The sequence below is a fragment of the Phodopus roborovskii genome, unplaced genomic scaffold (assembly GCF_943737965.1).
Source record: "Phodopus roborovskii unplaced genomic scaffold, PHOROB, whole genome shotgun sequence".
Taxonomy (NCBI): Eukaryota; Metazoa; Chordata; class Mammalia; order Rodentia; family Cricetidae; genus Phodopus; species Phodopus roborovskii.
In genome coordinates, this window is record NW_026126416.1 from 11,202,643 (window position 1) to 11,230,546 (window position 27,904).

Below are 27,904 nucleotides of genomic sequence, written 5' to 3' on the forward strand. Positions count from 1 at the left end.
GCATATGCTGTACCTGTGCATATGACAGGTGGGGGAAACAGCAACAGAGCAGGGCCCTGAAACTACACACGGTCATGATTATGAATGGAGGTGTTTGGAGTCTAAGAGTATATATAGTTTGACTCCTAACCTCCATGATAACCAGCAGTATGACTTCACAGAAGCTGTGATTGTGTCCTTCTTGAACAATTGGAGGTGGGGCAAGGACAGGGCTCAAACAAGTCCATGTATATGGTAACTCTAGCCTAGCCGCAGGTGCATTTAATTACTATCCTAGACTTATAAGTACCATTAAGCACCTTCTGCTGGCATCTTTGCCCCATTCATACTGAGACTGTGCCACCATTACTGAAGCTATGCTACCATCTTAAGCTTTGTGGTGGGGAAAAATACCAAGCCTTTTAAATTAGGATGCATGTATTCCAAAAGGAAACTTAAACTTACATTTTTTTTCCCTGAGGTCACACTAATAATTTCTGGGCTGAGAGTCACTGAACAATGATGTGAGACTAGAGCTAGTCATTTGTCACTCATGGGCATGATGCCTTCTCTTTCTACTTTCCTGACAAAAATCTGTAGAATAAAAGCGACCTTCAGGGTCAGGATGAATGCATGCATTGATATAATCAGATCCAGTTCCTTTCAAGGGCCGGATGCTGTAACCCTGATGTGGATTTTTATCAAATAACTTAATACCTCTGAGCTTTGGCTTTGTCATTTTTGAAATGGGACGAAGAGACATTTTAAAGATTAGAAACAGTTCATGGAAGTGTTTGGCTTATAGCAAGCATGCTAATGAATTCCTATTATTATCGTTAGAAATCTTGTTGTGGTTTGAATGTGAAATGTCCCCTCCAGGTCCATGTCTGAACATCTGGTTCCTGGCTGGTGGCCCTGCTTGGGAAGGTTACGGAACCTTTAGGAGGTAGAGTGTCACTGGAGGAAGTGTGTGGCTGAAAGTAGGCTTTGAGGTTTTTTTTTTTTTAAATCATGTTCTTTCTCTCTGCCTCCTGCGCGAGGTGAGATACCACCAGCCTGTTTCCCAACTGCCAGGCTGGCCTCATGCTCCTCTTACCATGCCGTTACCATGACTTCTTCTGGAACTGTAAGCCAGAACAATAATCTCCCTGCCCCCTTTTCCAACTTGCTTTTTGTGAGAGCATTTTATTACATCAATAAAACAACTAATATAAAAATTGGTCTCAGCGAGGTGGGGTTGTTGCTGTGATAGACCTGATTATGCTGTTTTTGTTGTTGTTGTTGTTTGTTTGTTTTTGAATAGTGATAGACTTTGGAACTTCAGGCTAGAAAATTTAAGTGCTGTGGACAGAAATTAATGGGTCATTCTTTGAGGAAAGAAGTGATAAGCCATGGACAGCTCATAAAGTTTTAGAGGGAACACGGATTTTATTAGCATCTGGGTTAGAGGCCATTCATGTGACATTTCCTGAAAGAATCTGGCTGCATTCTGCCTGTGTCCTGAGAATTTGCATGAGGCTGAATTAGAAATGGACTAATTTCTCTGGTGGAGGAAACTTCAAGACAGAATAACATTGAGTCTGTGGAATGCTTATTACTGATTTAAGATCCACAATGGGGAGAAGGGAGCTCCAGAAAGCTTGAGGTTGCAGCCCAGGCACACACAGAAAAAGACTGTGCTGTTAAAAGGCTTCCTGCCATTGTCAGACTTCCTGCTGGGAACTGAAATGACAGGAAAGATGCCCTAAGGGCAAGGCCCATCCATCCTCTGAAAGGAGGAGACTCCTAGTTTCTTGGTGCTAGAAAGCAAATGCCCGGAGAGAATTTCATCAGTGTCTGTCCTAGTACAGAAATGCTACAACCCTGTTTCCAGGGAGCCAGACACTGTCCAAGACGGTAGCAGAACTCGGCAGTGTTCTTCATATTGTACTGGTTCTGGAAGCATGAAAGGTGGAAGACGGAAGACTGGGGTCACATTTTACTCTGTGTTCCAGATTGCTACTGTGGCTAGGCAATGTGTGTTAAACTTGGAGTCCCTGTGAGGAGGCCCTGTTCTGTTAAACTGTGAAGATGAAGCTTGGGTTTTGATGGAGATTCCAAGGTGTGGGAGGGGCCAGAGCTATGGGATATCTGCTAAGGAGGGCTGCATTCCGGGAGTAGAACCAGCCTGAAAGGGAGATACATGATAAGTAGCAAAGTCAGAAGGGTGAGCCACCTATGCTCTTTGAAACTGAAGCCCCACATGCCAGACATGATGTTACAGGGTTTACTGTTGATCTTGCTGGTGCCTGTCTAGTTTTTTGTCTAATATTTCCTCACCATGTCCCAAGTCCTTCTTTTTGGATCAGGAATGAATATTCTATATGTTGGAAGTATATAATTTGTGGTTTGATTTTACAGGGGGTTTACAGTAAGAGTCTTACCTTTTGAAATTGGACTAAATTCATTTTTGTATTATGAGACAGTCTTGAGACTATGGGGCTTAGGGGTAGGAATTTGTGGCCTGAATATAAAATTATCCCCACAGTCTTATGCCTGTGAACTCTTGATTCCTAGCTATTTGGGAAGGTTGTTGAACCTTTAGGGGGTGGGGTCTCACTGGAGGAAGTGCATAACCGAAGGCGGACTTTGAGGTTCATATTGTAGTCCCATTTCCTATTATTTCTCTCTCTGCATCCTGAAAGGGATGAAATGTGATCAGTCACCTTCCTGATGGCCTCGGTGGGCTTCTCTCTCTTCCTGTCTTCCCTGCCATGGTACACTGTCTTACCTCTGGGTCTGTAAGCGACCATAAACACTTTCTTCCCTATCTTACTTTTTGTCGGGGTGTTTGATGTAACAACAGAGAAGTAGCCAATACAATAATCTATCACATCACTGGAATAATTTTAGCAGAGAAACAAAAAACAACACTTAGAAATTGGCTTGATGTTAAAATTTGTGTTGAGATGAAATTATATATATTTGTTGAAATTATTTAACATTGTTAGGCAAAAGTTTTTGTAACAAATGTTAAGCTAAACACTGCCATCTTTCACCACACACAAAGAGCATGCCTTTAACATGGGAAGTCAGTTTTAAAAACACAATTCCATGTTCTGAGAGTGGACTTTGTTTAAGGGTTGATAATCTTTTCTCTGTGAAGGGAAATACAAAGGCTAGGAGATAAGACCAGGAGGGGATTAGATTTCAGTATGATACATTTAATGTAATTATATTAAAGAATCTTTAAGTAGGTTAAGAGAAAGAATGTTGTTAGGGTGGTTGCAGACTTGGGCTTGAGAAAGAAAGTACTTGTAAACAGAAGTTCCTGTCCTGCCTGGTCCTGCAGCCGTTTAGTCCCAAATGAACACACAGAGGCTTCTGTTAATTATAAACTGTTTTGCCTTCTTACTGGCTAGCTCTCTCTTAATTATTAACTAATATCTAATAATCTATGTATTTCCACATGGTCTACTTCCTTGGCAGCTACACGACCTCTCTCTGGCGGCTCACTCTCTACCTTCCTCTTCTTATCGGTCACCAGGTCTGGTAGCTCCATCTATACTTCCCGCCTGGCTACATCCTGCCTGTCCATCCCCCATCAAAAACTAATGGTAAAACTGTGAAGGATGAAAGACATGTTTTGTTAATCAATAAAAGAATGATTTAAGTGAAAGCGATAACCTGGTAGGTAGCATTTTAATGTTCCTGTGTATTTGATTATCCCTTAAAGTAGAACATTCAGAACATGTGCTCTTTGTGTGTTGCATGTGTGTGTACATGTAGAGGCCAGAGGTAGATGTCAGATGTCTTCCTCAGTTGCTCTCCACCTTATTCTTTGAGGCAAGGTCTCTCACTGAACTCCAAGCTCACTGACTCAAGTAGGCTGACTTACTGGTGAGCTCTAGGGATCTGCCAGTCTCTGCTGCCTGACCTTGATCCCTAGTGCTGTGATATTGCCTCATTCAGCTTTTACATGGGTCTTCATGCTTTACTGACTGAGCCACCCTCCCTGGTGGAACACACATATATATATCTTTTTAATTTCTTTAGAGACAACAACAAAACAACCCAGCAGAGTCCATCATCTCACAGAGCTGTAAGACACAGCAGCTTTACGAAAGTTATCTAGGTGGTTTGTTTTATAGCAGATGTGACCCAAACAATAGCGCAATCAGGGATTTTAATTGAGAGATAGTGAGTTCACCTTATGGTGAATTCCAAATCCCACTTATCTACAGAACTAAGATCAAACAGGAAATCCTTGTGGGACTTTCTAAAGGGTTTTGCCTCTCAGTCTGAGGCATCTTCTCGTTTGCCATCCTTGGAAGGGATGGTTTGTGTGTCATTCAAGGAGGCTATGGACAGAAACTGTAACTGGCATCTGTAGTGCTGTGAGAAAGTAGATGGGCACTGTGTCTGTTATCACTGTTGTGACACATTTAAGGTGGCCTCTTTATTTACAGTATAGGACACCCAAATGGGCCACTTACACTATGCCTCTTTTTCTGAGTGATCTGGTCCTAGCTGCTCCAGAAGGAAAAAAAAAATGTGCAGAAGCTTTGACATCTCTTCACACAGTTCCTTTCTTCCAGGGAAAGCTCTCAGCACTAGGGAAGGCTTTTACATCCACTTCAAAACATCTCACACATCAGAGGCTTATGGAGCCATTGTTTCACATTGTTGTTTAATGAGCTCCCACAAAGACAGAACAGATCTGGAGCAGGCTGGCCTCCCTGTTTTCTCCATCAATTCTGCTTCAAAGGCTTGCTTTTAGTCAACAGTGTTCTTTGAGGATGTTCAGAAGGGAGAGGCTCCATTGTTTCATTGCTATGTAGGCTTTGGAGGCAATTAAAGCACAGTGGGACTTCTAGTGGAAGACCCAGTGAGCTGACCAAGTGGAGGGGGTAGTGAGTGGAGTGCGGGGGGGGGGGGGCGGGGAAGACAGGGGGAGACAGGGACAGGGACAGAGGGACATCCCAGCAAAATGACTGTGGGGTAGTGATGCTGCAGGAGTTCACCAGAGCCAAGGCCATACACAGTTAGAAAAACACTAAGTCACAAAACTCTGAAATCTCTAGATCTCTAGCCTGCATAGCAGCATAACATAAGGAGCTGTCAATGATAGAACCATTATCAAAGACTGCCTGACAGGGGCTCATTTTGAAAGTAGCCTTAAAGCCAAATTTTCTAAACCTCAATCTTGTCAGGGACCCAAAGCCACACTCTCAGACAGAACTTTCTGTGATTACTGTAAACAGTGATAGCCCATGTGGCTGCCTAAAACAAGGAAGCTGAAAATATAGCGGAGTGGTAGAGCAACTGCCTAGCATGGGTGCAAGGTCCTGGGTTTAATCCCCTATAGTGTGAAAAACAAAACACTAAAATGTGAAATGGAGCTGTTGTGAAGAACTGAATTTTAAGTTGCTGTGAACTTTAATTAACTTTGAGTGGCCATGAATAGTCAGTGGTTATAACACTGTACACTGTGGATCTAGAGGAACAGAAGAGGCAAACATATATGGGTTTAGAAAGACATTCCAGGCAAGTGGTAAGGATCAAGTTAATAAGAAAGCAAGTCAAGGACAGACTGCTTTCTTTAGCTTCTTATTCATCACTTCAAGCAACAAGGGGGCGAATTTTGTCAAGGTGTGGTACAGCCATCAGGTCCAGCATCAAAGTTGCTAATTGCTTGACTAGTCTCCATCAAACACAAATCTTTCCATACTAGAGGCATGCAAATGACTAGAGGGCTATGAGATACTCACCATCATCCATAATTCCAATGGTTACTCCTTTCCCCGTGTATCCCAGCTCCCAGGCTTCAGCCACGTTCAAGTCTAGCCCAGGGGTGCCATCAGCTTGCCCAGTGTTGAACTGGTAGAGGAATTCAAAGCAGAGAATCCGATTGGTATGATGCTATGACAAATGGTGGCACTTGGTTGCCAGACGTGGTCTACCTGGCCAGCATAAGTCTACATCCTTCATGAAATATGCTTTAGGTTGGCTTACTTTACCCCTTAGAAGCTTCATTTTCTATTTGTTTCACATAAACAACTGCTTTTTCTGTTTTATGTGAAGAGTGAAAGTGCTCTAATGCCCTTATCTCAAAACTACATTGCCGTCTTTAAACTCAATTTAAAAGAATAGGAATAGGTAAAATCATTGCCTAGCACACACAAAGCTTTAATTCCTGGCACCACACAGAAAATTTAAATCATCTTAAATAATGATCTTGGAGAGGCCATCACAACAAACCCTTCAAATAGGGAATGAAACATTTGCTGACAAAGCTCTGTGTAACTTATGTTTTGAACTTACCATATTATCTTGGGTTCTCACTGAATAAAGTTTTTCTTTCTTTCTTTCTTTTTTTAAACTAAATGACAATAACCTTTCTTTTTGCAGGAAATTCTTTACCTTGGGAATTTTAGTACCACCACAACAAATCTTTTTCTAAAATACTTGTTGAACTCAACTCAAGATAGGTGACTGTTCTCCAGTCTTCTGTATGTTTTAATACAGAAAATTAAAGTCCTCCTTGGTTTTTGTGTGCATTCATGCCTGTGTCCACATGGATGCATGCGTGTGCACAGCATAATTGTGTGTATGCACATGTGTGTGGAGGTTAACGGTCATCTTTGAGTATTGTTCCCTGGTGACCATTTTATGTTTTGAGACAGCTGAGGGCTTGCCAAGTAGGCTGGGATAGCTAGTCAATGAGCCCAAAGGGTCTTCCTATCTCTGACTCCTTAGTTCTGGAATTACAAATGCACACCACCATTTATAAGCACCATTACAGGTGTTTTTCTTATGGTTTCTGGGAATTGAACTCTGATCCTCATGCTTACATAACCAGTATTTTATTGCCTAAGCTATCATTCCAACTCACAACCATAAACATAAAAAATGGAAGATGAAGGAACGATTCATATTAATATACTCACTAGCCTTTTTCCATGCATATATGGTCTATATGGTCTCTACAGACTTTCTCAACGATGGCATATAAAGAAATAGTGAATTTGGAGTGGGTGCTGACGAAGGCCCACCATGACCAGAGGCTGTTCTGGCATTTGTTACTAAGGCATTATTGGAATATCATTAGTGCCATGAATATGCTTCACAAAAGTTGCTACTCTTTTCCTTCCAGGCATACTTTAATTATACCCCTCTTTACTTCATCTTCCCCATTTCTCATTTAGAATGGTTATGTAACTGGTTTCAGCCAGTACAATGTGAGCTCATGTGCTATTTGTCACACCTAGGCATAAGTTTCAAGAGCTGTGTTTAGTTTGTTCCTTTTCCTTGATGAGGTGCTGTGGAGGCATTTAGGATGGAGCTCAGATAACACAACACAACAAAACAAAACCATTGGTTTTAAGAAACAATTGTGATTTGGGGGTTATTTGTTATTGCAACATACCTACCCCATCCTGATTAACACACATAAGCTCATTCAATTGCCAAAACCTTCAGAATTCTATGTCCAAAAACATAAGGCATAGCCAAATATTGAAGCCTGAGGAGAGAAACTGGGATGCATCCCTATGGTGTAGTAGTCTATGCCATTTAATTTTCTACCTTGCTCATCATCTTTTAATCCTACATAAAGCAAGACATTGCTCACATTTTGAGTCAGTCATTTATAGTGTGCTCTTCAACTTAGGTTGATTTGGAGTTACTGATCTCCTTTAAAAATGATTTATTTTTATTACTTTTTATTATGTGCATATGTGTGGGTTTATGAAGGTGAGTGTGGGTGCTCAAGAGGTCAATGGCGTGGGATCCACTGAAGCTGAAGCTCCAGACAGTTGTGGGCTGCTTGACATAGGTGTTGGGAACCGAACTCAGGTCGTTTGGAAGAAGAGTACATTCTCTTAATCACTGAGCCATTCCTCTTGACCCAGCTAATCTTCTAAACATAGCTCAATCAACCCATAGGTTGAAATGATGGACTGTATCTACAGGGGTCATGATGGACTGTATCTACAGAAAGTACTTGCCGTAATACAGCCTCGGTTTCAGTGTACTGAATCCTTGTTCACTGCCATTGTTTTAGGCCGTGCTGGAGGGCCACCTTTGATAATTTCTCAGTTCCCTCGCACATGGAATCCTGGATTCTTATGCTGTAGCTATGACTCCAATTTGTCCCTTCCACCATTCAATGTGTGTTCTGGATTACTTCTCCCAAATATTTGATCTGATTATCAGGTAGTTTGTATGCCTTCACTCTCATACAGGTGTATGCATGTTTGGAATCCAGGGCCATGTGATCATGAACAGTTGTTGGTAGAAGTTTAGGGGGCAAGATGCATAAGAAGTAATAGATAGAAAATCAAGCCTATTGGAATGCATAGAGACATTCATTGATTTGGATGCTGGCTATCATGCTGTGAAATAACAAAGAAATAGTCCATCTTTCAAAGTGAGGGTCATTATAAACAGTAGAGAAACTTACCAGGTACCATTGCTTTGTAAAAAGGGGATCATTCATGTTGATGTCAATCTCATTGATGTCCCTATACCCTCTCTTTTTACGGTCAAATCCTTCTTGTTGCAGGGCCATCTTTACCTGGAATGATAATACCAATAGATTACCTAAGTACAAACCTTACTACCCTTCTTCTGGAGTTTATTGCCACAAATTCAGATTTTAATTGTAAACAATGTTTGTGTTCAAGCACATGTTGTTTTCTTCAGCAAAAGTGAGATTATCCTATGTAGGATCTCATTGTATAAACATTTATTGTCTGAGAGCATTCATTTGTGGCTGTACAGAACATCCAGACACTGGTGAACGTATCACTGGAGTCAGTTCACTGGTTGGTGAGTGCAAAGTCAAAATAGGCAAAGCCATCACATAAAGAGTGGAGAGAGAGTCGTTACCAGCAATAGGCAAGGAAAGCATAGGAGTTGCTTTTAAAGCAATAACCCCTTATCCACCAGGACCAAAAGGGTTTTATTTAGGTAGCCTCTGCATCTTCATACAGGGGTGAGCCCAATTCTTGAGCACACTCAGTTAAAGAGTCATTGTTGAGTATGCTCAGTTTAAGTTCATAATTTAGGAAGGAGAGATAATAGACACACATGCTTAGTGAACAGCCCTAAAACACACATTGAAAAGAACAAACTCAAAGACAGGCTCCCTCTGGGCATGCTCAGCTTGCGACATAAAGCTTTATCTGAAAGTAAGAGAAAAGACACTTTGAAGGTACCTTAATTCAGGCATTTGCTCCTGCCTCTATTAGTGGTTAACAACAGCTTAAAGCAAAGTCACTTAAAATAAGAACTGGATGGAGAAAGTATTCTTAAGGAAGACGAGGTATCTAGGATCGTTAAGTGAAATGCAAGAAGACAACAGGACATTTCTGTTAAGGAAAGGATGGGGGTTGAGGAACAGTCCAGGGTGAAACCTGAACAGCTTCTGTTGCCGAAGACTTTCAGCCTTCGTGTTTGAGAATCAGCTAACACAATCCCAGCAGACACAAAGCCACCTACTAAGGAGCAGGCAAGCCCCACTGCAAGACTCCAGGAGGCAAGGGATAGGCTCTGGGAAAAAGGCTGAAGGACTGTACTGTTTTCCTTGTTCTCATAGCTCAGTTTTGGGCAGTCAGGCAGAATCCTAAGCTCTTGAGTAGAATTGAAATTTGAGAGTTGTTAGTTCAAGCAGACTCCAGGCCATGACCAGACTTGGCTCTAATCAGGGAATTTCTTTTCACTTAGTCATTTGTCACTTTAATCATCGAATTGCTGTGGCCACTCTGGCCACCTGTAAGCTCGCTCAAGGATAAAGGACCAGCACAAAAGGGTGTGTACTTGATATTTATTATTATTTCTATTAGATTTTGTGATCTAACACTCTTTACTTTTTCTCAGTTCTCCCTAGAATGTATGGGGGCACTTCCCTGCACCCCGAGTTCCATGTTAGTAGGAGTGAAATTCTGGGCAGTTCACTGTCATGGCAGCCATGGTTTCCTCAGTCTCAGGATACCTCTTTTGTTGGCTTCTCTCTTAGCAGCTGATTTTTAGACAGCTGAGGAAAAGACAGGGAAGACTTGGGGTCCATTTACCTCAGAGTTCATGTACTGGACTGACTCTCTCTCTCTCTCTCTCTCTCTCTCTCTCTCTCTCTCTCTATTATAGGCACACATTGTAGGCCATCTAAAGCTGATTCTTCAAGCTCCTGTTGACTGTGAGCCCCTGGTACCTTCCTGAAAGCTCTTCTGTGAAAGTGATCCAGAATCTACTCCTATTCACAGTCAGAAATTCTCATTGGTATGGATGAGAGGAGGCCAGTAGGACCAAGGCTCACTTAACAGAAAAATGCAAACTTGACCAGGAACTCTCTATAAAAGCAAGAAGTCTTTGTGCAATGTTGCTCTGAGTGCTTGGATCTTTTCCTAAAAGGTGACATATGCTATGGTGTAGCTAATAGCAGAGTACTTGGAAAAATGGGGTGGATTTGTATTTTTATTTTATGGCAAAAGTGTTGACATAGCTCGTGTCTACCAAAAAAGGTGAATTACAACTCACCTACACACACTCACCCACACACACCCATACCCACATACACCCACACCTGCTATATATATATATACACACATATATATTTATATATACATGTATATGAATATTCATGTGTACATTCCTATACATATATCCCCTCTAAGATTTACATTCTCTAAATAGGATGAAACATGAATAGATTTTAAGAGCGAAAATTTAAGAAACTGTGCAGCAAGGTAAACAAAGTTGACCAAATATATCCTTTTATTATTTATTTATTTTTGACCAAATGCATCCTTGACTGCCCTGTAGACTGAGGAAACACTGGAAAGCTGTTGAGGACTGTTGGGCACTGCTGGAATCCTGTGGCTTTCCAGGGCAATGAGCCTGCCTCAGTGCCCCGATCCTGGCTTGGAGGAGCTATGGGACGTGTGGGGCCTCACTGCTGCAGGTCTGTAGCTTCCAGAACGCCACAGCTGGGTTCTGTGGCCAGTTATATTGCACAGAGTCAATGGTTCAGCACATGATGTTCTCATACCCGCCCTCCACCTCCATGAGTGTGTGTGTGTGTGTGTGTGTGTGTGTGTTGGAATTCATCAATACAAAGGACATTAAATGGTCCAAGCAAATGTGTGGTTCTCAGTCTGGAGAGGCAGTCACTATCACTATGTGCCTTTTCCCCAGACCTTTTACTATGAAACAAATTTAAACTGAGAATCCCTTCAGGTTAGGAAGGAAGAAGTCTGAATTCACTAACTCATTCCCCCAGTTTGGTCTCACAGGGAGCCTTTATCCCCAGTGCTCACCACAGGGACACCTTTATTGACTTCTATTGAAGGATTCTTGTGTTGAACTCATTGTCACGAATAACTTCTGTGAAACAGTAACTTTCCTTCCTAGGATCTTTGGGAAGCAAGTGCAGCTATCAACTGCCAGGGGAAAGTCTGAAGACTCCCATCTACATGTTTTTTTTCCCTAGCAGTTTAGGAACAAAAGGTCCATAGCAGATTTGAGGTTCAGCGCAGGAATGACTTCACCAGTCACTCCAAACTCAATTACACCAGGAGCACACTAATGAAAAGACTGTTTAATCCATTTTCATAAAATTAATTTTAATTCCATAAATGAGGTTTTAATGGAAACCAGCGATGCTTTGGGGTGCTGTAGTCCCTGGACATCACCCTTCTTTGCAACTCAGGAAGCTTAAGCCTGAAGGGGGCTCTCTACATCTCTATCTTCCTATCCTCTACAAACATCATAGTCGCACTTTGGCAGGATGTCTTATGTTGTACATAGTCCCAGAAGTGGTTTTTGTTTTTTTGTTTTTGTTTTTTTTTTCCCTCATGCAAGTCTATTGATTTTATTTCTGGGTTCTTGTTCAGTTCTAATTCATAATTATACTTAATTTTACACAATTAGTAATCATATTGTAGATAAAACAATGCATTCTTTCTCCCCTGAGTGTCTTACTACAAAAATTTTAATGTACAACTACATAGCTATGGTATTTTAATTCTACACCTGTAAAGAGTCATGTGCCAACCCTATTTCCCTCCTATTTGTTGTTTTCTATTGTAACTGAAATAAACATGACAAGAGAGATGAGGTTGCAAGCCATTTTAAAGAACTCTGGGGAAGATTTCAATACTACAATTCTGTGTGTGATAAATCTTTTAATGTCAGGGTAATATTTTCCTAGTGCTTAAATGATATCCCTCATAATAACTAAAAGACAAGCTGACTCACTGTCCCTTCTCTATCCTTTGGATTTAAGCATATTTCCTTTAATGCCCACCATCACCTTTTGGATGCAATCCCAGTGACGTTAATCATAGCTTTCCCTGCCACTAAAATACAATGCACAATTAACTCAGATACATAGGTTTAGAATGCCTCCCCGGAGAGGGCCATTGACCATATGTACAAATGTCCAAGCAAAAACATGAGAAAGCAGGAGTGTTTGCAACTGTTTCTTAAAAAGAAAGGGAAGTGATGGATAGCCCACAGTTCTGACTCAAGCTTTACACCTTACTTTGTCATGTGTGCACATATGGGATGCAAATAACTCCACCTACCCCCTCTCCTTCTGGCTCTCAACAGAATTTCTCAGGCAACAGATGTTTCTCGTGTGCCTAGGGTGTGCCATGTAAGGACAGTCCAAGGACAGAACAGAAAGTAACCCAACACACTTACTTACATTTTAGAGTTAACAAAGTATGTTCCCTATCTTCCACCTTTCCAACAAAACTGGGGAGTATTGTCACAGCTGATGGAGATTCAGAAGCCATTGCCCAACTATATAAAAGGACAGCAGAGTCACTCAGATTGACCGATTGATTCCAAATGCCGTGAACTTTCCATTCAGCCACACTGCTTATCCCTAAGGCATTTAGCACAGTCAGCCTTCCAGAAATCTGGGACAGCTTAAGTGGGGAAATAACTGGCTAAGGACTGGGCTGTGATCACTTTCCTGCTGTGCTGATAATTAAACAGCTGTTAATTAGCATGGAATGTGCTGGGTTGGGAGGAGCCAGAAGAAAGGGGAGTAAAAGGGACATCTGCCTTTGACAGGGTAAGAAAGGTTTTGGCTTGAAGTGAATGCAAGAAGAGAAGCTAAAATGCACACGTCCAGGTTATTTTAAGTCCTGGGGTTTGTCAATCATGCTGTGAACTTAGAGTTTAAGATGGTGGCCAGCACTTTGGTTCTGAGCCACCAGAATAGGTCAGGGAAGTCACTGAAGTGCAGAGGCACATCTCAGCTCAAACCGCAGGGACCACAATATCCTGGGCTGCCACTTACTCTTGCAGGATCTGCAGCTAAACAGCAATCACCAGCAGACATTTGGGCTCCAAATCGGACCATTTGCTTCCATCAGTCATAATGTGTACAAAATTACTTGCATGCTAGTGGATTTTGCTTTTTAAAACTCTACCACTCTTAACTGTGGTTAAGAGCACTTGCTGACCTTCCAGAGGACTCATGTTCAGTTCAATTCCTAGCACCCAAGTGAGCCACTTACAACACCTGCAACTCTAGCTCCAGGGATTCCAACACTCTCTTCTGGCCTCTGTGGGTACCCACAGGTATGTGGACACACACACACACACACACACACACACACACACACACACACACACACACTCATGTCCCAGATTTAAAAAAAAACACACCTGAAAAAACAAAACAAAATAAATAACAAACAATAACTAACACACACACATACACACTCATGTCCCACATTAAAAAAACACACACACCTGAAAAAACAAAACAAAACAAAACAAATAACAAACAATAACATAAATCTACCATCTTCTCCTTTCCTCAGAATATTATCCAGTAGCTAAGAGACCCTGTGTCTCCTGTAGTTCCTTAAAACACACCTGAATAAATGACTTCTGCTTTAGCCCAGACTTCAGTTTGTTGGCCATGACATTGTGTTACACTGTCATTTTATGTACTATAAAGTATTGTGTTATTGGCCATGACATTGACTGTGTTACATTGTCATTTTATGTACTATAAAGAATTATGTTGTTTACAATTGTTATGAGTTGAATTGTGTCCTGAAAGATACAATGAAGCTCTAACCTCCCATTCCTGGGAAAACAGAAATTAAAATGGCTTCACTGTGGCCAAGATTGTCTTTGAGGTGCACAGTTATTTTCATTCTTTACCTGATGCTTTGCTTCTCTGGCACAGCGTATCCTGAACTTTCTCACACCACCAACGAGGTTGTTGCACTATAAGCTTGCACAGTGCCGTGATGAATATCCTCACACACAGAGTGTACACTTAGGCATGCTCACACATGTTGGTGATGTCTTTCAATACTTGGTCAATGAATAGGTGATTTTAAAATTTTGTAAGGCAATTACTGTTAAATGCCCTCCAGAATGTTTGTGCCAAATGGCACTCCCAGAATGTGTAAGAGTATGAGGACTTCAGGAATGTCTGGATCTTAGAGATCTTGGTCCAGTAGTCAGCAAGGAACCACAGAGAACCCTGAGTCCTGTGCTTCCCATCCTGGATGGAAACCCTCAGACTAGCCAAGCCCCTTTTGTTTCTATGACACTTGGCTTGATTTCAGTTGCGCAGCATAGGTCCCCAGCTCTGGTTGCACAGTCTTGGAATTTGGTGAGATCCAAAGGCTCAAACCACATACAGGGGGCTGGAGAGGGTGCACCAGTGTACCTGTTGCTGTAGTTGTTTTCTGGGTGATTCACAAGGGCAGCTGGGGTTGAAGCCTGTGTGTTCCAGTCCTTGCCTGTTCTCTCTTGACTGTATCTGACAAAATGAAGGCTAAGAACTGAAACCAAATCCAACCAAAGAGGATGGCCAGGAGATGGACATCTTTGAAAGACTTCAGAAGACTTCCTTTACATTTGGAGAGAGAAGTACTCCATTCGTCCAGATAAACAGACTTCTATGCTCACCACCCAGGTGGAGATAGAGGTGATGCAGAGCTCGGGTAGGGGACGAGAACATTGCAAAAGTCCCCAAAGGACATAGAAACCTTATTTGTAAAGCCCTCTTGATTTACATCATCAGCTTCCTAGCCATTAGTTTGAATGGTGGCTTGTTTCTTCCTGGTAAGTTGAAACCAAACTAAAAAGGCAATGCCAAATCTCTCGCCCAGCCCTGTATCAAGAACATCCAGGATGGCATGAACCCTCACCTTTAGGAGATGCATGATTATAGTTGGAGTCAGAAGGCTCGCCCCATCACTGATACCCTTTTGGGGCAGAGGGAGCACATCATTTCTGGAGTGTCTTCACAGCAGTGGGTGGCAGGGAGACAGGAAAAAGGTCAGTGTTTCCTAGAAGGAGATGCCAATGGCATAGCGGGGTCTTTAATTGTCAGCTTTAAGCATCTGGGGGACGCTGAAAGAATTGGGGCCAGGCACTGTTTATCTTTGGGCAGGATACCATAGCTTTACTCCTTTGGGTTATCATATGGACATCTAACTAGCGGTGGTTAGCACTTGTTACAGCCTGGTATCCATCTCTAAACCCAAATGTTGAAACCATGACCAGTTCCTCAGAATGAGATTATATCTGGGATTTTGCCCTTGAGGGGCACAGGTCAAATGCAGACATTAGACTGTAGCTTAATTAAACAACACTGGTGTGTTCATTTAAGAGAAATTAGGGAGAGCAGTCCAAACAGAGAGATTGTTGAGTGGTTACCCTGAGAAGGCTGACTACAAGCCAAGAAAAAAGAGTAGATCCCCCAAACCAAGCACATGGCTCCCCAAAACATCCCTGCTAAAGCCCTGATCTTTGACTTTTGTTTCCACCCATTTCTGTGGCTTAAACTTCCCTGGCTGTGGATTCAGACGGCTGCAGCCCACTGGCCATGTAACTGCTGGTGCTCCATTTATCTGTTTGGGTGTCAAAGTCCAAAGAGATTTAGAGAGTGGAGAGGGTCAGGAAGGGGAGATGTGGCTGAGAGAGGTCAGGTTCAGGAAGGGAGGGAGCAGGTGGCCAAGACTGTTAATTTCTTCCTTGAGCAGGCAGGTGTGACTTTTGGAAAGCCCAATTATGTGCAAATCACATGACTTAACTTTTGAAAGAACACAGAGTTAAGCCACAATTATGGCTGAGTGCACAGCATTGGTTAGCCTCATTTAGAAAGGTCTGCCTGTCTTGCAAGAATGAAGGCAATCGATTGAGGGAACAAACTATGGCTTTGGGCCTCTGACCATAGTTCTAGCCGCTGCATCTCAGTGACAAGATATTAGCAAACTGCTATCCATCATCCAGAGCTCTGTGCACAAGGTATGCCATGACATAAATCAATGCAATTAGAGAGGAAGCAAAAGAGGTTTCCACTGGAGCAAAATGCAGAGAGAACCAATGAGGGTACCATTAAAGGATAAACTCCCAGCTCCGATGTCTGCACGAACATGTGGATTATGCTTAGCATGGGCTTGAACCCCCTCTTGTTCCCATTACCATAGTTGTGGGTGAATGGGAGGAACTGGGCTTATGGAAATGAGACTATTAGGAGGTGGCAGAGATTCTGCCAAATGTTAAGCAAGGGCTAGCTAGACTGGTGTATGCTGTGGGATAGGGCATGGAAGCTAGAAGTCCCTAAATATTGTCCTTGCCCAGAATGATATGCTGAGTGCAGAAAAGAGTTTAAAAAGCTAAAGCCACTATAACATAATACATTTTGCTCACATATGCAATGGATCTCTCCAAAGAGCCTACCTGAGCTACACAGACCACTGTTTTCCATCACCTCACCGGTGGGCAGAAGGATCCTAGGAAAATAACTGTGCGGAAAAGTGACCGGCTAGCATCCTCACATCTGACTGCCTAGTGCACCTCTTCCTCAGGGAGGCACCAGTGTTAGGGGCAGGAAAGATGAAGTGAAGCCAGCAGGGCACTTGAGAAGGTGCTTGAGGCAGGCCATGGAGAGCATAGCTTCTAACACTGCATTGCACAGCCCCGTAATGTGTGTCTTCCAGTTCTCTTAGTGAACCAGGAGATGGGAGATGCTAGGTGGGATGTGGCTGGGTCACCAAACCCCTATTCTTGACAGGAGAGAAAGATGATTCTCGGGATCCAGGTGATGCCATGCCTGCAGTGATAAGCATGGCTGGGTGAAGATGATGGTATTTTTACTCAAAGCCCTGTTTCTCCACAGCACTAAAGACTGTGTTACAGGCTCAGTGATTGAGCACCAGATAGAGAATTGGAAAAACCTGGGCTCAGGCCCTTAGTGGCTTCGGATTTGTACATATTCTGAGGCAGGTTTCTCAAATTCTTCGTGTCATGTTTTTATCTAGAGTAGAGATTTGAACTTATTTCTGTAAATAAAGTTTGTTGGAAGCCAGCCAGTCTTCTTTGTTTACATATCTTCTCTGGCTGCTTCCATGCTGCATAACAAAGTTGAGTATGTTCGAAGGAGACTGTATGTCCTTAGAGCCTGCAGTATTTACTCTCTGGCTCTTTATAGAAATTTGTTGACTGATGTCACAGCACAGAGGTGATTGGATTCTTGACCTCCTGAACTTACTGGTGAGGCTCAAGTGGGAGAAACACTCTCATTGGGACCTGGGAAACCATCTAGAAATGTTCCCGCAATAATTACACTGAACAATATATCCATGGAATCTATATCATCGAGAAGGAACCATGAGTCAGGAGTGGTGGCGCATGCCTTTAATCCCAGCACTTGGAAGGAGAGGCAAGCCGATCTCTGTGAGTTCCACACCAGCCTGGTCTACAAAGTGAGTTCTGGGACAGCCAGGGCTGTTACACAGAGAAACCCTGTGTCAAAGAAGAACAAAAACCAAACAAAAATGAAGGAACGAGGGACAGAGTTTAGGCTAATGGAGCGTATGGTGTGACCTGGTGTGTATGAAGGCAGCTTCCTGTCACCTAAATCATCTGCCCCAGTCACACACACCTGGACTGAACCCAGCCATGAAGGGTTAAGCCTTAATTTTAAACATTCATTATCCAGATTGACTGCAACTCTATTTAAATGATTTGGCAAACAAGTCCTCTGGGAAGGAGGCTACATCCAGGTGTGCTCACTTACACTCGCGCAGAACTTATTAATTAGACAGCTCCCGCAAAGGCAATGCTGGGGGCTGGCACAGGGAGGGGATGGGAGTTGATGGGAAAGACCATTTCAAGAGCCTTGGGCAGGTGCTGTGAGCTAGGGAGAAGTGGCTCTGTCACCAACAACAAAGGATCAGGCTTGGACTGGGCACCTCACAGGAAGGTGAACTAAGAATGAGAGGCAAGGGCACTGAGCAAGCAGTCCATGAGTTCTTGGCTTCTCTAGACACAGTCTTCATGTGTGGTAGGTATGTATTCACTGTGCGAAAGACCCACCATTCACATGCTGATACAGAGGTTGCTGTTTTGTTTCACCCTAAGAATGGACAGAAACAGCTTTTCCTTCCTTCCTTCCTTCTTTCCTTCCTCCCCTCTCCTTTCTCTCTCTGTTTTTTTTCTTGTATATTTTTTCCATTTATTTTACATACCAACCAGGTTCATCCCCCTTTTCTCTTTCCATTTCCTCCCCCACCTTCTATCTATCCCCCTCACCCCCGTCCCTGCCATTCCACTCCTCCTCTATTCAGAAAGGGGCAGGCCTCCCATAGAAATCAACAAAACATATCATATCATGTTGAGGCAGGACCAAGCACCCCCCATCAAGGATGGGTGAGGCATCCCAGCATGGGAAATAGGTTCCAAAAAGCCAGCTCATGTGCCAGGTACAGGTCCCAATCCCACTGTTAGAGGCCCACACACAAACAAGCTACACAACTATCACCCACATGTAGAGGGCCTAGGTTGGTCCCATGCCTGCTCCCTAGCTGTTGGTCCAGAGTCTGTGAGCTCTCATCAACTCAGGTCAGCTATCTCTGTGGGTTTCCCCATCATGATCTTGACTACCCACCCTCTTTTCCTTATACATTCCCTTCTCTCTCTTGTCAATTGAATTCCCCGAACTAGGCCCAGTGCTTGGCTGTGGATCTCTGCATCTGTTTCCACCACTGCTGGATGAAGGCTTTCTGTTGGCAATTAGGCTAGTCACCAATCTGATTACTGGAGAAGTCCAGTTTGGGCATCCTCTCCACCATAGCTAGAAGTCTTAGCTGGGGTCATCCTTGTTGATTCCCTGAGAATTTTCCTGGTACCAGCTTTCTCCCTAACCCCGAGATGTAGCCTCCTTTTCTTATACAAAACACTGAACATCAGGGTTTCCTACTAAGAGATGGACTGAAGACATCAAGGGAGAGGTAGAGTCCCTTCTTCTTCTCTTTCTTCCACAAGGACATGTGCTGGTGGTCTCCTTCAAAGGTCAGCATCTTCTTCAGCAGCCAAGTCTTGTCAATTCTTTCTATTGCTATTAGTTGCCCATGGAACAGCAATGTGTGTTGAAACTGCAGCTGATATACGTCTGAGATTGTGGGTCGACATCCCTGGTGCATAGTGCAGCTAAGGAGTAAGTCATGTCAAGCCCAGAAGCCCAAGATGTTAGAACATCAACAGGGAATAAAGGTCAGAGCTATTGATTCTTAACACACTTCTGCATATACAGGGAGCACCCAACGGCAGGGTGTTAATAAGTGCCAGCTCGGTCACGCAGAACAAATGAAGAGTATAGTGAATCAGCTTGGCAATAGTGCCCATGGAAGGCTGGGAACCATTCACACAGCGATGCAGAACACAAGAGTATAATGAATTGGTTTTGCAATAGCGCTTGCAGAGGACGTGGAAACATTCATGCTTAGGTCTGTCCTTTAAGACCAGAGAAAACAGATTTTCATTCTGTGGCGTCTTAGCTGTCTATGGCTGCAGTAACACTTACACCCTTGGAGTTCCAGAGGTTGGAGGTCTAAATCTGAGGTGTCTTTCTGAGGCTGTGTTCTTTGTGGGACCTCTAAGGGTAGATCCCCCCCCCCACTTTATTTCTCTACTGGATTTTCCGAATTCCTAGGTTCATGGTCTCCTTTTTCTCCAAATTCAATGGCCTGCAATCCAAGCTGATGGGAGAGCCAGACAAGGAACCTGAAAATTCAAGAGTTGCTTGAGCTGTGGAGTGAATTCTATGTTATGCTGGGCAATTTACATACTGTCTCAAAATTAAAAAAAAATGGTCTGGAGAATTGGCTCAGCCATTAAAGGCTAGGCTCACAACCCAAAATAATAAGTAAATAAGAAGGCTGGCATTATAGCTCAGTGGCATGTCAGAATGCTTGCTGAGAACGTGCAAGGAACTAGATTAAACCTCTGGAACTGAAGAAAGAAAGAAGGGAAGCGTTGGGAATCTCCCCTCTAGTCTCACTCCCCCATTCCAAGCCCCACCCTTCTTAGAAAACCCAAAAAGGGTTGGCTCCTCCCTCAGAGCTACTCAAGACTGTGTCTACAGGGTCTTTAAGAACTGGCCCTAGACAGGCAGTTTGATTTCTCTCCTGCTCTCTTCCCCCCAACCCAAGACTCACCCAGAGGTGCTTTGCTCATTAACTCTGGACTTTTAATTCAGCCTGACCTGACTTATTTCATCAGCAGAGAAACTCAATATCAGGGCACAGAAACCTTTCAGGAAACAGAACTAAAGTGGGTAATTTTAACTTTTGTTCTTTTCTACATCTCCTGAAATCTCAGTGATAAATCCATTCTTCTTTTGTAATTAAACATTTTTCCTTATGCACATGGTAAAATGATGATATGTATTGACTTGGCTTTTGTGATGGAGGGGGAGGAGTCACGTCACACAGCCTTGTTAGGGAAGCCTAGTCCATGTTGCAGCAAATGACTTGGCTTTGGACTAGTGCTAAGGACAATCTCATTTTCTGAGCATAAGAAGCTCCCTCTCCCACCTAGGGAGTGACCCATTCTTGGGTGGATACATTAATGGGTTCCTTAAAATTGAGCTTGTGGGAGGGGTGCTCTTCTGCCTTCTGCAGAGGGTGGGGCTGGCCAGACACTTGAGAGCCTGTGATATTGATTTCAAGGACATGCAAATTGGGGTCAGAGATGAAATGCTTCTAATCCTAGAGTGTATTTTGATGTGGGAAGACAAGCCGATCCATAAAATTGGCAGTGATTTGATAGCTAGTGGCTGAAGAGAGGTTTTTGTGGGGAGAATACATAAATAAAATAGAACTTTTATTAAACTAGTTGGCATGATATAAACTAACTCCTTCCTTCCATAAAGAACATTTTAGCAAACCCATGTCACTCAATACTTTATTGTGTGGATTTGCATTTTAAGGGATGGTACAGAAATCTTGTTTCTGGCTAGCAGGAGGTTGAAAGTGAAGTCCCTTGGGAGGACAGCTGTGGGTTCCACTATTGTCTGACGTGAACCAAAGCTGCTGAAACTGCTGCTTCCCATTCAGTGCACAAATATCTTTCTGCAGCTTATTGAGTACCAGGTACTCTTGTAGCCCCTGGAAATTCATAAGTAAATCGATCAGCCTCCTGACTGTAAGAGGTGAGCTGTGCTAAAGAATTTTCAGAGAATATTAGCAATGTCAGTTATCTTTTTTACAATGTGTGTGAAGAACTTTTAATAATATTAACTCTGCAAGTGTGTATATGTGTACCTGTGAGTGTGCATATGTGTGCAAGTGTGCAGTTTGCTGTTGCTGGGTGCGTAGACAGTCACACTGTAATACTTAAGATGTCTGTAGTAGTACACAGGCCACTCTTCTAGTTTTTTGTTTGTTTGTTTTAGACTCTACTCCATTTTTTCCTTCCTGTAAGATAAAGCTAGATGGTACTTTCTACAAATTTATCAGAGGAAAATAAAGTGTCCTTATGGCTTGGATTAATCTTGTACTCATGGGTACACACTTGGCCCCCGCTGAGCAGCAGATGAAGGGGGCTGGTTAGGAATACAAAGATGCAAACACTATGTTTGGTGTTGAGAGATGACAAGGGCTATGTGCATGGGAGACCAGGAGAAAACACAGACACATTTCTTAGTAAGTCCAACCTATCTTTTGAGGGTCATTTTGATTCTGAGTGTGGATACTGCTTCCTGGCCTAGTACCCTTGAGTTTCTTATAGAAATACTCAAGACATTTTCAAAGAAGCAGAAAGTTCTTGGAGAGATAGAATTACAGTGCATCCAGAACCAGGATCCCAAGGATCCCACTGACCTAGTGCTAGGTCAGTGTAGCTAAACACATTTGATGATGTGCTTGTCACATCCTAAAAAGAAGAGGACTGTGGTAAAAATTCTCACTCCAGCTGGTAGGGTAGCACAGGTTTTTAATCCCAGGACTGGAGAGGCAGAGGCAGGCTAAGGTTGCATGTTGCTTGAGTGACTTTGTTGGCAAGCAGAGTGTGCATTCACTTCAGGAGTTCTTTATTTCCTTACTGAAAAAGATGCTGTGGAAGCAAGGAGCTAAATATGAGTAACTGAGGCCACAGCAGCTTTATCTCGATAGCTGTGCCTCTGGTGGTCAGGATGCCCTTCATGGCCAAGCATCCCTGAATAAGAACCTAAGCCCCCAGGGTAATGGTTCTCAACCTGTGTGTCGAGACCCCTTTGGGAGATCAAGCCACCCTTTCATAGGGTTTGCATATCAGATATCTGGCATATCATATATTTGCATTACAGTTCCTAATAGTAGCTAACTTACAGTCATGAAGTAGCAACAGAATAATTTTATGGTTGGGGGTCATCACAGCATGAGTAATTATATCAAAGGATGGCAGCATTGGGAAGGTTGAAAACCACTGTTCTAGGACATTCCCCCACATATATGCACTAATGAAGGGGCTGCATGCACAAAAGAACTCACATCACTTTAATCACTCGTGGTTTTGACATGCCTTCTTTGATGAAGCTCATTATGAAGAAATACCCTAAAAGAGAGATCTAGTCCAGAGACTTACAAGACTGACCCCAACCAACAATTTGAGCAACAGTGGAAAGGCTACCATAAATGCCCTTCCCTGATAATGAGATCGACGACTAACTTATCCAGCATCATAGAGCCCTCATCTAGTAGCTGATGGAAACAGAAGCAAACACCCACAACTAAACACTGAGCTGAACTGGAATCCAGATGCAGAGATGGAGGACAAGACCAGGCTGCCAAAACACATAGAGACAGCTGACTTGAACAAGGAGGAGCTAACAGGCCCCCAGATTGATAGCTGGGAATCCAGCATGGGACTGACTCAGACCCCCTTGAACATGGGTCTCAGCTAGAAGGCCTGAGCAGTCTAAGGGACCTCAGACAGTGGAACCAGGATGTATTCCTGGTGCACAAAAGGATGTTGGGGGGCACATCCTCCATCTAGGGATACTCCCTTAACCTATAGATAGGAAAGAAATCCTAGTCCCTACTCCAAATGACTTGATAGCTTTAGATGACCCCTCCTGGATGGCATCACCCTACATGTGGAGTGGGGGGATGTGAGGGGGGAAGAGAGGGGAAGAGGGAGGGAGAGGGAACTTGGATCAATATGTAAAATAAAAATAAAAAGTAAATTAATATTAAAAAGAGAGAGATCTAGTCCACCATGATTGGGAGGGAAACAAGATCATTTATGTCATAAATATTCATTAGAGGCTTTATAGTCCACAACATAGAACCTACTGGGTTGTTTCTGTTTTAGGGTAGTCTACCCCATCTCTCTTCTGGGCTGTTGCTTTGCTTAGCTTTGTTAAATAAAATTCTATTCAAACTACGACTTCTTGTTCTTGTTCATCTTCTTTTTGTTCTTCTTGTTCCTCTTCTTGTTCCTCCTCCCCCTCTTTTTCCCCTTCCTCCTCCCCTTCCCCTTCCCCTTCCCCTTCCCCTTCTTCTTCTTCTTCTTCTTCTTCTTCTTCTTCTTCTTCTTCTTCTTCTTCTTCTTCTTTTCTTCTTCTTCTTCTTCCCCCCTCTCCATTTCTCTTTTCAAGACAGAATTTCTCTGTGTAGCAGACCTGGCTGTCCTGGAACTCGCTTTGTAGATCATACTGGCCTCGAACTCACAGGGATTCACCTGCCTCTGCTTCCCAAGTGCTGTGCCACCACCACTCAGTGAATATTTTCTTTTAAAAAACAAGAACATCCCCCATGGAGGGATACTTCCTTAACCTAGAGACAGGAGAGAAGGCCTAGTCCCTACTCCAAATGACTTGACAGATTTAGATGACCCTTCCTGGAAGGCACCACACTACATGTGGAGTGGGGTGGGTGGGTGGGAGGGGAGGGTGGTGGGGGGCATGAGAGGGTAGAAGAGGAGGAAAGAGGAAGGGAGGGAGGGAGAGGGAACTGGGATCGATATGTAAAATAAAAATAAATAAAACAAAAACAAGAACTGATTAAAGTTTCTATGACAAAAAGCCTTAGGAAGGGGAGCTGGGAGAGGTGGCTGTTTCATTTGTGTTTATGGGTCCTGGCATTTCAGGTAGACATCTTGCTTAGGGATTTACAGTTAAAGAGCCATGTGACTGAGAGGCTTTGTGTGCCACACCAGAGACAGCCAGGCATGGCTAGATGTCATGGATGCTAAAGAGACTAATGCTGAGCCTTGGGTTTTAAGATCCAAAGCATCCTTGAAGTCATGTCCATTGCCATTATTCACTATCACCTAGAATAAACAGAGTTCTTAATCTACCCAGAGTTAAAGGTATTTGGTCTTTTATTTTTTAAAAACTTTTTTTAAAGATTATTTATTTATTATGTATGTAGTGTTCTGCCTATATTTCTATATCTATCTATCTATCTATCTATCTATCTATCTATCTATCTATCTATCTATGTCCCTGCAGGTCACAAGAGGGTGCCAGATATTATTACATATGGTTGTGAGCCACCATGTGATTGCTGGGAATTGAACTCAGGACCTCTGAAAGAGCAGTCCGTGCTCTTAACCTCTGAGCCATCTCTCTAGCTCCTTGACTCTTTTATTGTTGGTCCTTGGATCTGAGGTAGCAATAAACAAGAGCTAAACAGTAAAGGTAATGGCTTGAACTCTACACTTCAAATTTAACAGTGGGGAGCCACTCCTTAGTTCAGGACTATTTCTAACAATGGTCTAGTAAAACAAACACACAAAGCACTGAAAGAGACACAAAGCAAAACCCTGGTGTATATAGACGGGGGGGGGGGGGGGGAGGAGAAGATTCAGCCCATTCCAAGAAAGATAAAAGGTATGGGATCAATATTCCAGGGAATATTTGCATGAAGATATTGAGACAGAATCGCAGAAACATCCAATCAGAGAAAAGGAAACATGTTAATGGAGAGGGCCCATCACTAAGTGGCAAAACCTATTAGTAAATCATTCAAGGTCAACCACTGCATACAACTACTGTTGCTGCACAACAAATTGACTCAGCACGCAGCTTAACATCAATATTTCACCATATAGATTCCACAGGTCAGGAATTTGCAGGTTACATAGAAAGATTATTTTATGTTATTTTTATTGTGCTGGGTGTGGAACTGGGAGCCATGTGTCTGCTGCAGGACTGGGTCTCCTCCAAGAGGCCACATTCCCAGTCCAGAAGGCAGTTTTGTCTACAGTGTTATTCTGGAGTCTCAGCTGGAAAGACTGAGGGGCTGGAGCTGCACACCAAGTGTGCTGCTGGTTGGCAGCTCATGCTGGATCTGTAGGGGACAGTACCATGTATGTTTACAGGGCAACAGTGCCGTCTGGACCTCAGGGGGACAGTGCTGTGTGGATGTGGTAGAATGTTACTTTAAGGTGTATGACTTTTGTTTGTGGCACATTTGCTTAATTCTGTGCAGCTGTGTTACTTTGCCTGTCTAAAACACCTGTTTGGTCTAATAAAGAGCTGAAAGGCCAATAGCGAGGCAGAAGCATGGATAGACTGCCAGGCAGGGAGTATAAATAGAAGGAGAAACCAGGAGCAAGAAGGAGAGAAAGAGAAGAAGAGGAGGATGTCAGGGGCCAGCCTCTCAGACACCCAGCCAACCACAGAGTGAGAAAGAAAGTAAAAGTAAAATATACAGAAGAGAAAGATAAAAGCCCAGAGGAAACAGGTAGTCAGGATAATTTAAGTTAAAAAACGCTGGCTAGAAACAATTCAAGCTAAGGCGGGGCACTCATAACTAAGCGTAAGCCTCCGTGTGTGATTTATTTGGGAGTTGGGTGGTAGACCCCTCAAAAAAGACAGAAGATCAAAAACATGGCAACATCTGGATCTACAGGGAACAGTGCTGTCTGGATCAGCAGGGGACAGTGCTGTTTTAGCTGTGCGCATTTGCTGCTTTGCTCATCCTTCTCATAGAGATGGGTTTTCTGGGCCAGGAAGGTAAGCTGTTTTTCACATCTTAAATGGCTCAGTTTTCAGTTCTTCTTAGAGTCCCAAGCACTTGTTTGTTTGTTTGTTTGTTTATTGCCATAGCATGTAGCACTACTTTAGCCTGGGTTTCCTGACATCAGAGGACTGCTTGTCTCTTTACTCCATATGTCCCCACTGGTCTACATAGGGGGTCGCCCTATTGAGGCCTCACACGGACACACTTAGTTCCTGCCTAGAGCACATTCACCCACATGGCAACAACGCTTTTGGCTCAGGGCACCACGCTTCACACCTTCTCTGCTCTTTGATACTTACGACATGTCCTGATGACAGCCAGAACTAGTTTTGAGGAAAAACCTGTCCCTTTATAAACAGGTTGACTGAACTAAACACTTTCTTGTGCCTTGCTGCTGTATTGCTATTAAGTTGTAAATTCCTTAAGGGAAAACCAAATCAAGTGTGAAAATATATTTTTCAGACAGACAGGGAAATGAAGATTTAGGAGCCAGGGCTATAGGACTGCACTGAAGGCAAGGTGATGGTATGAGATCACTCACCATTCTCAAGTCTTTTGACACTGAGGAAGACATGATTTGCTCAAAGCTCAGTCATTGCTTAGAATATGCTTGTCATACTAGACTTTTGAGTTTCCCCTCAAAACTACCATGTCTCCCACATGTGACAAAGCCTATTATTATGTTCTGTAGAGCACAATTTCTGTTCACCTGCTCCCTTTTCTACACCTGAAGTTTATCCTGTGCTTTAAATAAACAAATAAAAGTCATCAGCATGGGTGCACCTCACCAGAATTTGTTTTTTTGAGACAGGAATTTTCTGTGTAAGCACCCTAGCTGTCCAGGAACTCACTTTGTAAAACAAGCTGGCCTCAAACTCACAGAGATAGACCTGCTTCTGTCTCCTGAGTACTGGGATTATTAAAGGCACATGCCACCGACACCCAGCCCTCACCAGAATTTAAAAAAGAAGCATACAATTTCATTTCAAATTGAAATCCTATCCCCCTTTTGCAGTTGCTTTATGGAAGCTAACAACTTCTGGGTATTCCCAAGAAGCCAAGAGTCCTATTTACACTAACTGTTAAGTGGCTCTTCCTAGAAGGGTATGGTGTTCTTAATGAAGAAACAGGCTTGTCTTGATGAGCCTAGCAGAACTGCATTGAAAACAGATGATGCCTTGAGGCCACACCTCTCTGGAGTCTTTTCTTAAAAGCAATGTTTGAAGTTGGGGAAGGAAGGATTTTCACAAAGCCCAGCCATTGTTTAGGATGCACCTGTCACATTAGAGTCTTGAGTTTGTTTCCCCTTTGGGTCACAGCAAGTAGCACCGGTCAAGCATTCTTTGAATGAGGCAGGTTTACCCTCTGTTTCTCATGTAGGTCTTTGTAGATATGGTATTTGTTCCCTAGTACTGGCCTTTTTTTCTGAGAAGGAGCCCCTCTCTCCTGGTTTCTGAGTTCAAAAGAGCCAAGTGTGATGTAGGAGGTGACTAAATATAGTCATGTCAGATCACCAAGAACAGGCCATAGAAATGACTATGGTTCCATAAAATTATGGTAATGCAGTGTCCCTATTAGTCTGTGGACAAACACTGATGTTCACACAAAACTGCATTATGATGCTTGTCTCAGAATGTCCCAGTTGGGAAGAGATGTATGATAGTATT

General features: G+C 43.0%; 1 protein-coding gene across 1 annotated transcript in view; it reads right to left on the minus strand.

Annotated features, from left to right (window-relative positions):
- Nucleotides 1-27,904, minus strand: part of Pcsk2 (proprotein convertase subtilisin/kexin type 2) — a 240,671-nt gene that overhangs the window by 91,802 nt on the left and 120,965 nt on the right. The window contains exons 3-4 of the mRNA XM_051183273.1: nucleotides 8,423-8,536; nucleotides 5,730-5,838 (exon numbers count right to left, since the gene is read on the minus strand). Coding sequence (XP_051039230.1) covers nucleotides 5,730-5,838; nucleotides 8,423-8,536 — 223 coding nt within the window. The remainder of the gene's footprint in view (nucleotides 1-5,729; nucleotides 5,839-8,422; nucleotides 8,537-27,904) is intronic.